Source organism: Myiozetetes cayanensis, unplaced genomic scaffold (genome assembly GCF_022539395.1).
Source record: "Myiozetetes cayanensis isolate MyiCay16 unplaced genomic scaffold, myiCay2020 scf27, whole genome shotgun sequence".
NCBI lineage: Eukaryota > Metazoa > Chordata > Aves > Passeriformes > Tyrannidae > Myiozetetes > Myiozetetes cayanensis.
Window position 1 is genome coordinate 4,689,762 of NW_026087488.1, and position 14,287 is coordinate 4,704,048.

General features: G+C 41.9%; 1 protein-coding gene across 1 annotated transcript; it reads right to left on the minus strand.

Annotated features, from left to right (window-relative positions):
- Positions 1 to 6,216: 6,216 nt before the first annotated feature.
- SLC13A2 (solute carrier family 13 member 2) lies at positions 6,217 to 13,889 on the minus strand. The gene is given in 14 exon segments (XM_050322054.1): positions 6,217 to 6,348; positions 7,106 to 7,243; positions 8,083 to 8,244; positions 8,527 to 8,648; positions 9,219 to 9,301; positions 9,399 to 9,617; positions 10,049 to 10,171; positions 10,397 to 10,464; positions 10,466 to 10,578; positions 11,407 to 11,603; positions 12,638 to 12,774; positions 13,154 to 13,282; positions 13,787 to 13,816; positions 13,818 to 13,889. Coding segments are annotated over 14 exon segments (1,725 nt in total).
- Positions 13,890 to 14,287: the final 398 nt, after the last annotated feature.

The window sequence follows — 14,287 nt, forward strand, 5'->3', positions numbered from 1 at the left end:
TACAAGAATTTATAGAATATGTAATAATATGTTCTTTTAAATTTAATATTTATATCCCTCTTTTCTTCTTTTCAATTTGCACAGGAATATCAAGCTATCATATTCAGGAGAACGAGACACACACACACATTTGTGATTAATGGAAAAGGATTTTACTGTGTTGTACTTTAGTTTGAGGAACCAAGGAGATGGGCCACTATTCAACTCTGTCCCTTACCTTGATATTTTATGACACAGCTGCCTTGAGATAGGACAAGTTTCCTTAATGCCTCATTTATCTCCCATAAAAATGGGACTTAAAATGGCAGCAATGGGAAATTGAGTGCCGTGTCTGGTGAGGAAAATGAATTAATACGACTGTTTTGTACAAGATTTAGTGTTTTTGTCTTTCTGTGACTTGGAGGTACTGCAGCTGTGCTAGGATGGGCTCAGGGTTTGGCTGACTTATGTATGCACCCGCCAGGGCTCCAGGTAAGAACGGATCTTGCTGGAGCAGAGAGCATGGGCATGTTTTGGAGTCATTCCCTGCAGGGGCTGTTCAGCAGGTACAGTAGGCCAACAGTGGCACTGAGTCAAAATAGTGGCTAGAGAGATATTACAGACCTGACTGCACCTGGTGCAGAGGAAAATAAAGATGTCAGTCCCCTCCCCTTTCCCCATCACTTGTCTCATATTTCTGAGATACAGGTGTGTGGTTACTGTGTAAACAAGACCAAAGATTTTTCTTCTAGGCTAATAAGCTACATGTTTGGTGGTTTGTTTTTTTTTTTTTTTTCACTTTATAGTATCTCTGCCAAAATATAGAAATGTACAGTATGAACTCCTGCACTTCCACAGCGTCTGTGCTCACTGGGAGAAGGACTTTATTTTCTGGAGCCAGAACACAGCCAGAAGCTACCCCTCTTGCAGCTTTACTTCAATCCTTTCTAAATATATTTCAGATATTTATTTTTCTTCTGTCCACACACCATGTATATTCTATCAACTGCCAGAGCATATCAAATTAAGGGACGATGCATAAGCATGAAAGTGGAGCTTGTTTTTTCTGTGCCATTCACTGATCTTTTGTGGCTATTCAGAAGAACTATAATGATAGTTGTGGTCATCGGCTTTTGCCAATATTTAGAGGGGGGAGAAAATTCTGTCTTCATTCTTAAGTCTCTAAAAGTCATCAGAACCAATTCTAATGACGTTGCTGTCTTCTAGGGAGCCTGGATGACAAAGCTGTAACACTAGAGGTATTACACAAAACTTATTTCAGATTGTTTAGCAGTGTCTTCTGAGACTACTATTTGTGCCATTTGTAGCTCTCAATACCACAACACCACTTGCTTAGGTCTAAGGAGGAAAGCAAAAGCACAGGTGTGAGGAAGCTCACATTGTACAACTGTGTTATCTGCAATGCAGACAAGTGATTTATGATTGCATGTTTCATGTAGCAGGAATGATATTGCCAGAGGTAAGAACAAGGAGGAAAATTCAGACTCCCTTCAGGTGACAGACATCTCAAAAATAAAGAGGATCCTTTTTCAGTTTTCTGGCAAGTCTCATCAGGAGAGTCCTAGAGCAAAAAGGGAAATGTGATGTTCCCTTTGCAGGCACTACAACTGCCCCAGAATAACCAGTACTCACTGTCTAAGATCCCCTAGATGGGCAACTGGGAAAACTGGTGCTGTAACAGTTAACTGTAATAACACTGTATTCCCCTTCTCCACACACCTTGCTCATCTCACATTGTGAAATTCCATATTAATAGAGACATTAGTTTCATGGACAGCTCTGACCACTTCTCCTTTTGCTTTATAGAAAGAAATTACAAGCTCTGTAATCAGCAAAATTACTGAAATTGGGCATCCTAGAGCTTTCCACTCCCTTCCAAAGAATAGAAAGCCCTAGATCCCAGTGGCAGGCACTGGGAAAACCTGAAATTGTTCTGCTTCTCGTGGACTGGACAGGGAGCGAGGGAAGTGAGGAAATTCCTGTAGTGTTGCTAGGTTGGCAGGAGTGCCTTAATACTAACCTGAAGTTGACTGAATGGTATAAACGTGAAGCAGAATAAATTTTTGATGTTTTAGTTGACCGTAATTAATATTTCAAGTGCAATGCTAACTAAAGGCAGTCATGATTAATGCTGTATCACAGAAACCTTGCACAGGCATACGAGCTCTGAGCCTTGAAGCAGTTGCATCTGGTATGATCTAAATCATTCATAACAATATATAAAAGCTGAAACCTTGAAGAAGGAGTGAATAAGGATTGAACCTTTGAATTAACCATTCTGTTCCTTCTCTATTTTCAAATTAGTTCATACTTTGAGTTGTTGTTCTCTTCTTTTTTTTTTTCCTTTTTGACAATTTAAATCAGTTTTATTTATTTTTCTACTCTGCTGTCCTGTGCTGCCTTTGAAAAGTGTTCACTTGTTCCATTCCTTTCCCCTTAGCTATTTAAGGGAGTTTTGCAAGGAAAATCAACACCAGACCAGGTGCTTGGCCTGGATTTGGGGACCCTGGGCATGCCCTGGTGCAGTGTCTGCAGCCACTAAATGACATGTGGTGAGGGAACCTGCACCTCCTGGATGGCACCTGGATGGTTTCAGTCTGTTATTATGAGTAAAGGATAAATAATATTAAATGTTTCCTTAATAGGAGAAAATGCACGGCATTGACAGTAGTGATTAAGTTCTATTAAACAGTTGTTAGTTGGGACACCAGGTGATTAGTACACCCAAACCACTTCATTTCCAGACTTTGGCACCTTGGTCACTACTAACTCAAACCATAAAGTTCAATGAATCAAGTTGTAAATAGTTTTATTGGTCCCATGTTGGAAAAAAATTGGAGGGCTGTGAAGTTCCTGGATGATTTCGAGTTATGCATTTCTTAAGTCCTTGTGTTTCAGTTTTCTGTTCTTTAGTTATTCATCATTGCAGAAAGTTTAAACTCTGTTTCTGCCTTTGCAAACGCTTAACCCTATGTGTTAATTGAGAGTAAAGAGTTGTATTCCTAGAATAAAATAAGCCAAATGGAGAGAGCTGGAGTTTTGCACCAAGATTCACACTGCTGTCAACATGCCACAGTTATCCAAGGGAGAAATTTCCTCCAAGGACATGATTGGAACTGCTCTTACAGCCCCTGGAGAAAGGTCCATAGTTACACACATGCTGCTGACTCTTGGATAAAACACAGAACCTTATCCTTTTGTTGGTTTATATTTGGTTTTCTGAAAATAATTGTCAACTTTTTGAGAATTAATTATTTTGTGTTCATTTTATGATAAGTTGTCCTTCAGAGTAGATGTTCTTTATTTATTTTTATTATTAATAAAAGTTTAGGAATTAAATTGTAAGATCTGGACATATTTCATATGTCAGTGCTATACAACAAGACTTCCTTTAAGTTCATTTTAATACCTTTTAAGTGACTGGGAGCAAATTTTTGGTTTCTCCCAACCAATTTGAGGATTAGAAAGATGTGCTGGCTTTATCCTGGTTTGGCTTTCAAATTGCCATGTGTCCTGTTAAGTCTGTTTATGATTTCAGTGCCCCTTGCATCACTTATGTGCCACTTCACAAATTGCTGCCGAGGTGTTTATGATGAAGTGCCTTTCCCAAATGGAAGCGGATTTTCATTAGCCTGCTTAAAACTCATCTGGTTTTATGGTGTGGTCGTAGAAATGTGTGTGTTTACCAGGGTAAGCCCTTCATATTCTCTTTGGTGTACATGTATGTGCCTGTAGAAGTTGTGTGTGTGCTCGTGTGCCTGGGCAAGGCAAGGCAAGACAGCACCATAACTCCAGGGAGAATGGAGGAGGTGACTGCGAGTCACCCACTTACTCACTGGCATATACTGTGGGAAACCTGTATTTTGTGGTTTTGTAGAGCACTTGCTTCTTAGACCAGGCAGGCAAAAAGGCAGACATCCCCTTCTCATTACTAAATTTATCACTCACAACTCCTGTGTAAAACAAACTTAGTGTCAACTCCGAAACGAAGAGCTGCATTGGAAATCACACCTAAGTACAGCAGGTGCTGAGCTGGCAGTTTCACAGCAGATTGTGAAATTTGATCACACAATGGGAAATGGAGCCACTCCTTGAGGGCAATATCTGGAAACATAATGGGGAACCACCCTTCAAAGGTGATCTGGGTAATAATGGGGCTTAGAAACACTTTCTACCTGCTTTGCTTAGAAAATTATGAAAATTTTTAATAGTGTTACTGAGTTTTGCACAAGCACACTATATTTAGCTGTACCTCGACTGGTCCTGAGCTCAGACACACCCAAGGCAATAAACTGCCCAGTGCCACCATCACTTCAAGGTGGAAACTAGTAGTGAAATTTTCAGTTCTCTTTATTCCCTTCCCTTCCCTTCCCTTCCCTTCCCTTCCCTTCCCTTCCCTTCCCTTCCCTTCCCTTCCCTTCCCTTCCCTTCCCTTCCCCTCCCTCCCCTACAGCTTTTCACCCATATTTTTTCTGGAAGTTGGACATTTGTCCAACCCTCAAGTAACTTTCACTGCAGATATTCTCTGGTAAGTCTCTAACCTTTATGCACTCATCCATGCTAATGAACATGGAACACCCAACATTAATGGGTTGGCCCCATGACACTCTGTGCTACTTGATGTCTCTCTCCTTTCTTCTTGAGATTGGCATAAAGATTGCACCTGTGCTCCTTGCAGGTACTTACACACACCACAGCCTCTGAATAATGTAGACTAATAGAAAAGACTTCAAAGAATCACAACACTGTTTTCAAGGGCTGGAAGGAGAGGCTGATGGGAAATGTTATAAGAATTCCACCTTTCCTGCTTAGCTAAGCAGTAATTTAGAAGGACATGTAAACTCTGTGAGAGTGTTTCAAAGAAAACAAAAAGCAAACAAAAGCTGTGCATGCTGCCCTGGTGCTGCAGACAAAGAGACAAGAAGGGAGAGGCTCATAGAAAATCATCTGCTCGAGTTTGTCATTTTTAGGTCCTCAGACACAGGGTGAGCAGGCTAATGAAAATATTTAGGGAGATTTGGATGTTATTTGATAGAGTTAAATGCCAAGGGAAATGAGAGTGGTTTAGCAGTGACCTGAACAAGTCATTATGTGTTTGAAATCAATTACCCAGGAGCTCATTAGCAACAGAGAATAAATGCCTGTCCTGCTTGTGCTGTGGATATTCTGTTGGATCCCTATCACACATCAAAACCTTCTCTGTCAAAGCCACTGAAGGGTTAATAACAGGTTGTTCTTTCCAGGACAGTGGTTTCCCAGAGCAATTGGCCAGTGAAACCATCAGGGATCAGTAACCAGCAGGCACCAGAATTGTCTGGAGAATTGGAACTGGAAAGAAACTACAGGAGGTAAATGAATTCAGACATTTTGTAAGTCAAATGTACACTGCACAATGTCCTTGTCTCCTAATATTTAGGACTGAGAAAGAAAGAAGAAAGATTTTGAAGAGAACATAGTCATTTTGAGTGAAATTCCCTCATGTTCACTCTGATGGAACCAGTATGGGGATGCCACCAGGGTGGGACTTCCAAAACGCAACATTCTTTGTGCAAAATTTAGGCAGGCAACAACAGAACAAAGATTTCAGTGCAAACCTCAGGGGCACATGTTGAAAAACTGCTCTGTCTGAACCCAACCTCAGTTATGGTACATATTACATTCATAACAAGGAGACTGAAAATAAATGTATTTAAAAACTAGAAGGGGTTGACAGTATGTGATCTGTCTGTAATGCTGTCAGTGCCCATAGAGTATATAACAATCATATACAGTTTGAACATACACACATATACAGGTGTGAGTTGTGACAATACATGCATGAAATCAGGAACACAGAGTCTCTCTCCTTCTTTATACATATATATATATATATATATATATATATATATATATATACATCTCTCCTCTTTCTTGCTACAGATTTCAAGCTTCATGGGGAATATACCCCTGCAGAAAATCTAAAGGTTCCTGGGACAGCAGAAAAGCCAAAGGTTACCTCGTCTTACTGCTGGGGTGACAAAATTGACAGATATACAACACTGTTAAGCAATTTTATTTCTGTTATCAACAGAACAGTTTTGCTTGAGGGTAGATTACGCTTTTCCACAAGACAGACCTGTCTCTACACCACTGCCTTGGCAAAACTGGCCTGGATGGCAGTCCTGCTCTCGTTGCAGCTCTAACAGGAACAGTCACTGGTTCCTTTGCCTCTCCACGTTATGGGCACATGCCTGTCTTGTTTGCCCAAGATGGGAAAGTTCTCAGCTGCAGTAAAGATGAAGCCCAGGTATTGATGGCAAGAGTTATTGTCAGAACTCCCAGAATGTTGAGTACAAATCCAGCTTTGGCCTAGAATTTTAAAAAAAAGAAGCATTGTTAGTTGATCTAAGCATTTTCTCTTCTTTCTTGCTGGTTGGGATTGTTTGTATTGACAGACTCCCTCTGGCCTTTCTTCACGACTCCATCAGAACTCCATCAAATTATTTTAAGCTGGCTTTCTTCTCAAATGTAATTTGTATTGGGGGAGGAGGAGGAGGGGGTTATGAGTTTCCATTGGATAAAACTCCTTAACTAGAAGTCCTGAAATCCTTTTAACTCACTTATGTAGAACTTTCTCTTCTGACCTGGTATTTTCCCTAATGTTACTTTGAAATTCTTCTTGGATCAGTTATAAGTTAGAAAAGTTATCAAGAGACATGGATTCCGTGTCCATCTGTCTTTAACACAGTGATTTCTCAGGGCATCAGGGTAGCCCCATGAGATGTCCCAGACTGTCCCCAGTCTCTGCAGAAGGACTGCCCAGATGACAGGGCTCTGACACCTCTATGCTCTACATTTGGGCTTTTCAAGCCCTTAGACATTGCTGATTCTCATTGGCACCAGAGGCCTTGGTTGTTCTTTAAAAGCTCAATAGCACCTTTATAAGACTCTGAGTGTATATGAGAGTCAGTGTGACCCTTTCTTAATGCAACGTGTGTCTTCTTTCCATTTTACATCAGCTGAGCACAGTGAGTTTTCTAACACTCCCACAAGAAGAACCAATATTAGAAAAAGAAAGATCAAATCTAGAGGTGAAAAGTCTGACAAGAACATGTTTTTTCCTCACCATATCAATAACCTTGAGCTGTCCATAGGAGAAGACAATGGCGTTGGGAGGAGTGGCCACAGGGAGCATGAATGCCAGCGATGCAGAAAGTGTGCAGGGCAGCATGACATAGAGTGGGTTGAGGCAAATGGCTTCAGCCTGTGCAGGAAGGGAGAGCAAAGAAGATGGCTTTGACACACAAAAATGCAGACGAATCTTTTATCAAACAACTGATTGTATTTGTCTCTGTCAGAAACCTCGTCCTTCATCAAACACTGCAGTCACACACATTTTGGTGCTGCTTTAGACACTTCTAGTCCATGTCTTTATGCAACAAATGCAGGAATTGATTTTGTGGTCAGGGTTTTGTGTTCCTGATGCTGCTGTGTAAGTGGATAATAATGGTTGCATTCAACTCTAAACCCTGGGAAAAAAATTGTAGATTGGCTTCAAACTGGTTAAGAACAAAATTAAATTATCTGAGGAGACGGGGCAGCCCACACTCTGAAGGCAAGTGGATCAGTTCAGGGGTTTGCTGGAGTCTGTGGCCTATGCAAAAAGATTTTGGAAGAGCTTATTGCAGTTTCTATCTGGAACCAGCTTTTCACAGTGCAGAACTCTGTCTACCCCAGCAACAGGAATCTCCAGTGGAAATGCAAAAAGTCTGAATCAGGTCATGCTATCACCCTCAGAGACTTCTGGAAGGCCAGTGGTCAGAGTGAAATACAGGAATGGAATGTTGCAGGGAAGCAAATGCTGCTGCTGTTGCTGCCTCCATGCAGAGCAAATTGGAAAAAACAAGTACAGCTGGCAGTGACCTCATGGGGTTGTTTAGGCCAGAAGGCAAAGTCTAATATGCCAATGAATTTAATCCCTTTACTTTTCACCAGCAACATACAGATATGGCAGCCAGTTAATTTTGACAATTGAGCAGATGTATGCTTGGAGAAGAGTTGAAAACTGTTCCTATAAGACTATTTTGAAATGCTGGAACTTACCATTGAAGCCACAATAGGGAGAAAGAGGGTGGTGGTGGCCACATTGCCGGTGCATTCGGTGAAAGTGGCAACAAGGAGACACACCAGGAAAGCAATGGCTGGGTGAGGGATGTTCTGCAGAGGAGTCAGTCTGGTACCTAACCATGCAGACAAACCAGATTTCTGTAACAGCAAAAAAGAAGGTTGTCTGGATAGTAGGTTGGAGAGGAAATAACCACATTGCATTCCATTTACAATTCTCCTGTCAACTTGACCTTCCCCTCTCATAGCTGTTCTCATACAAACTGCTCTCTACAGAAAGATATGCAAGAGCCAATTTTCCTAGACAGGATCATTTGTTAGGTTACCTAGAAATAAACATGCTTTCCCTTTCACAGAATTTGGAAGAAGAAGATACTACATTTATAGGAAGACACAAGTCCCAGGCAAGCCAAGGAATGTTACCTCACTGCCTTTGGCTAAGGCAAAGCCACCTCCCAGCAGAAACACAATACTCCATGGCATTTTCTCATGAACTACTTTCCATTCCAGAAGAGGTGGAGGTGCTTGGAACTTTGACTTGCCATCTGAAACACAAAAAGGTTTTGTAAGCCATATTGTATTCTCCAAAGAAAGGAGAACTTCTTGGTGGGACATGACTTTAGTCTGAACATCAGGAAACCCTTCTGTCAGCAAGACCTGGAATTACCTCCCACAGCAAATGCTAAAACCCTCACCAACAAAGGTTTTAAAACTTGACTGGCAAAGACACTTAACAAATGATCTGCAGCTGCTTCCAAAAGCACAGTACAATGCAGGGGTGAGCTAAAAGTGAGGCAACATATCTGCAAACTCATGTGTGTTTCTGTTAAGTCATTATCTCTCCTGAAGATTCCAGCCTCAGGAGAATACACACACGTGTATAGTGGAGGCAGGAACACTGCTGGGATAAGAGCTTCCTACTTAGTTGAATAATGAGAAGCAGAGAACTTTTATGGGATACGTGGCTTGCCTAACCTCAACAGAAAGCTGTAGCTATGCAGGAAGAGCAGTTTGAAATCTTATTTAATATTTTAAATTTCTTTTGTAAACCTCAGATGTGAAACTTCCCATGTACTTATTCCAGTAGTTGATTTTTAATGTTTCAGTAAACTCACCTGTTTGTGCATTGTAAAAGCCAGAAGGGATGATGAACAACAAAATTGCAATGAAGATGGCAACTGTACCATCAGTGACATACCTGCAACAGACCAGTCAGATATTTAGTCAACTATGTTTTCATTTTTATAAAATCCAGTGTATTTCATTTTATTCAAAGTGAGGAGAAGTGGTAGTACTTTTTTTTTTTGTTGAAAATATTTGTTGCCCAGCCTGGAGCAAAACCAGGATCTCTTGTAAAACAGAGCAGTACCAGGAGTATGAAGAGGACCAAAACTGCTATTTCTGCAAATTTCATTCTGCCTAACTTCTTGTTCTCTTCCTGGATGATGGCATAGGCCTCTTTCTCCTTAACCATGGCAGAGGAATTTCCAGTACAACTAAAATTCTCCTTAAAACTAGAAGAAAACAGACAAGAAATATCGGAGACATTTGCCAGATAGCCTCAGTTAAGAATTCAAATTTTATACTCAGTCATAATATCTTTTAGATATAGAAATATTGCAATTAAATATATTATAATCATAAGATCAGCAGCCGTGGTGGGTACTAACTGCATTGTGCCATGGCTTGCCAAGGTGATCAGGAAGCAGCTTCCTGCCCCTAAAAGCTCATGATTTAAATACAAAAAGGATTGTGCTATCTGAGCACATAGGGGAAAATACTATAGAATCACAGAATGGTTTGGGTTGGAAGGGACCTTGAAGACCATCTCATTGCAACCCCCTGCCAAGGGCAGGGACCTCTTCCACTAGACCAGGACAACTTGTGCAATGAGTCCTTGATCACAGGCCCACCAACCGGACTGCAGAGGGTGAAGGGTACTCACTTAAAGCCCAGGTACCGTATCTGGAGCCAAATCCATGCCAAAACCAGTAACACAATCATGGTGGGGAAGGCAAAGGAGAACCAGGAGACAAAGGTGATGACACCACCATTATCAGGATAGAGCCTGTAAAATGCAGGTGGCTGTTAGCATCCAAAATCCCACATTCTCTTCTGTATGTACTTAATGAATTAGAAGAGAGGAGGTACAGTGAGGCCCATTAAGGAAGAGAAGCTCACTTCACAGCAAAGTTAGCAAATTGATGTTTTTATTAGCTGTGCTGCCTGGAAGTCATTTGTACAGAATGATGCAGTTAAGTGGCTATGTAATCCCACATTCAACCACACTTACTCTTCAACTTGTCCTTGAAGTACCAGATTTGGTCCTGTCCCAGTCAGAGTTGCAATCCCTCCAATACTGGCTGCAGTAACAAATACAGAGACACATTCCCTTGCACAGTTTCAAGTGTTTCTCCTCTAGCAGATCTTCATTTCTCTTCCTCTCGTCTTCAATCGTCAGGACATGAGTTCTACCTGTATCCCAAGGAACAAAAGAGATGCAGAAACTTGATTGGACAGGAAAAGATATTGTGCCTGCACAGCTCAGTATTTCAAGGCTAGGACACAATGGACTCAAAGCTGAAGAAACCAAATGTCCTCATTTTAAGACCGGTATTGTTACTTTTTTCATCTTCTGCCCATTTGGCTAACACTTCTTGGTGAACTAGGGTGATGTCTGAACTGCACATGGAGTGCAGAGAGATGAGAATTCAGGGAGTTACAGCAGAGCCAGAGGAGCTGGGCTGAAGGGAACTTGTTCTGTACCCGCACCTGACTGCTGGCCCTGGGACTTACAGAAACAGTGGTGTCATGTCAAACATGAGGGGAGGGCAAGACAGCTGGTAAAGAGATATTGTTGCTTGATTGTGTATCTTTGGATTAAAAAGATCATTTTAATCCCTACCCTTCTGGCTTGCAGTAGGTCAGGAATTTTCCCATGGGAATTCAATATTATCTGATCAGTTAGACAGTAGGCAATAATTGAAATAAGGCAAAGATTCATAAAAATATCAAGCCTCATGTAAAAGCTTCAGCCAATGGAGAATGTATTCCTGTTTTTGGATTATTGATTAGTTATCATCTCTTCATATTTTTGATCTATTTCCAACTTCAGTCAGGTCAATAGATCTTATGGTGGTTTTGTGTGGTTGATGCAAGAGCCTCATCAATGCTGTGTGATGCAGTCAGGATGCTTGAGGTGTGTTCTTCTTTTAGAATTAACTGGCAGCCCTTATGACAGTGAAGAAGGCCTCAGGTCATCCTCCATCCCCCCAAAGAGAAAGCCAGCCAGAACCCACTCACCTTTTTCTTCTGGAGTTGACCCCTCCTGCACTTCAGACGCTTGGCCAGCACCACTGGACTCTAAGTTGGACTCCAGTTCCAACTTGTGCAGCTGATCCAGCGCTGCCCGTGCTATGGGGACCATCATGGCAGTGGTGGCTGTGTTGCTGATCCACATCGACAGGAAGGCAGTCACGACCATGAAACCCATGAGAAGTCTGGAATGAGAAGGGTTGGAAAAGCTGGATCCAAACTCGGCACTGCAATGTTCTATTTTTGTTGCAAAGATTTGACTACAAGTGCTGGGTTTGGAACATGCTCAGCAACTCCCACCCAGCACTTCCTCTTACCCTGATCCACGGTGAGATGTAACATTAATTTTACTTTTTTCCAATTTCAACCAATTCTTTACATTCCTATGACCAGGAAAGTGGAACCTGGTAGCTTGGATCAAACAATTTACCTACTCAGGTCCTGCTTATTCCGCATGCTTCCGAGGAAGACGTGCCATCTCAATAACACATGTTAATGCATTTTAATATCTTTTAAAGGGGAATTACAAGCTGAATTTGATTCCAAATGGCAATCAGTTTAAACCATAAGGATGAGGATCCCTATTTTTCTCTAATTTTATCCCACCTCTATTATTTAAGATTCTCTTCTTACGCATCTAAAATTCTAATCCTCGTTTCAGTATTACTCTGTGATTTGCCTCAGAATTATTCTGTAGATGAGATGTAGATTATATATGAGATGGAAAGGGCTTTATCTTGTATGCATTTTTATTCTATTGCTTTGTAATTTCCTTCAGCATTCCCTCTTGTTAGGAGCTAAGAGAGATTAAATAGGGGGATGCAGCATCTGCATAGCTTAGAGTTAGTCTGGAAAACACTTGTTGTTTTCCAAAGAAGCATCCTCAGGTTTTCTCTTCTCTTGGCAATCAGTGGAGCAGGCAGACAGTCCATGTTTTCTGTCTTTCCTCTGTGCTCTTTCCTGACTGTTTGAACCTGTGTCTTAGCAGCATTGACTCCCTTGTTGCTATTTCTCCACCTAAAGGCATTTGGAATTCAAGAAAAGGCACACCAGGTCTGTAAGTCATCAGAGGATCCCCACTTGCAAGGTTAGCTCAGGCACTAACTCCCTTGGACTGCAGGAAAGCATTTGTAGGGTATGATTTGCAGACTCACATAGGAGATGGGGACTAATGCCTTAAAGTCCTTTATCCCATGGTGTTTTCAGGACTGTTACTCACAGGGCTGGTCTGACACCAGTGAGAAGCAAGACCCGGAGAGCCATACGCTTGTGTAGGTGCCAGTGCTCAATGGCAATGGCCACCAGCAGCCCCCCAACAAAAAGCATATTGGTGTTCTTTAAATATTCCCGACAGACCTGTAACGTGGAACAAGGGAGAGAAAACAGTCACAAGAAGCCAAGAGAGCAGGCATTTTCTGAGGGAGGTTGTTCCAAAGCCATCAACACAGAGTAACTCTGAGTTGCATCTGAACAGTGAATTTGCTTTGATTTCAGATGAGCAGCTCCACCCAGAGCTCACTCTGGGCTTGTGTAAATTCTATTCCACAGTGAAGACAGCCAATTCTCTGTGTAACAGCAGTGGAATAGTAATAGTAGTAGCAGTAATACTACTATTACTAATTATCATTATTAGTCTTGTTATTGTTAATATTAATATTATTATTTTCTGAAAAATAATCCCAGAATAAGAGAAGCTGACTGATTAATACATAGCACATGAAGTAAGATCTCTTACTGTGTTTGCATCCATGATATTCATTAGTGGGAACAGCAGGACAGGCAGGAGTGCTGTGACAGCCAATGGCAGGGCTTCTGTGCACCAGAAAACTGCCATCACTATGATAACATAACCACATTTGGCCTCCTGGGGGGCAAGAGGGGGAGACGAGACATTATCAGAGCACTCTGCCTTTCAGAAGGCAACGGCACATAATTACATTCATTGCCTAATAAAGGGATTAGAGGAAAGCAGAGAGGTTGGAGAAGGAAATAGGAAAAAGAAGATGTGAACTGGATACTCTTAGAAAATCAGAAGGGGATTGAAATTGAACCTTAGATTGAAATTTAGGTTCACACATATATATATAATCTTCAGCATAGAAAGTCCTTTGCTAAATCAGTCAGATGCAAAGCAAAAGTCACAAATCACATGGCACTGAGTGTTCTCCTTGAAGATGCAGTCACTGTTGTATCTGTTCATCCGTCATTGCTTTTATATTGCCCCAAAATATGTAGGTGTCTGATCAGAAAAAACAGAAGAGATCTTCAAGCAATAAATGAAGGTTCTCCCAGGAAGAATCTGCCCGGTCTGCTCCCTCTGTCACTTACGAGGAGCAGCTCCGAGATGCGGAATTCAAAAAGTCCTTACCTTGGTCGGCACCGCCAGAGGCAGAGCGAGAGGTCAAAACGACTACTGTGACGATGATGAGGGATTTCCTGAAGGCCAGGATCACCTCCAGGATGCCAGCCATGGTTGCCGGAGCTCTCCCAGTGCTGAGAGGCCTGGGATCTGCCGCTGGAGGCAACGGGCACGGCGGTTGATCGGCCGCCAACCGGCGCCCCCCGCGCCCCCCCCGCCCGCGGAGCCGCTGCCGCTCCCGGCCACCCCGTGCTGAAGGGGACTCTGAAACATTGCCCGCTAAAACCTGCCCATTCCTAATTAAGTTTGGCTTTATTAGCATGAATTTGGTTTTGGTTGTTTTTTTGTTGTGTTCGCCCCCCCGCCCCTCCCTCCTTAACGCTTGAATAGAAAACAGTACATGAGAATTAGTGTGGAATTATTTCAGGCTACAGCTATGTGATGTACTTCTAGCGTATGCATTTTTGCTTAACTTGATGAGAATTGCCCGACCTTAGATAAGGGATACAA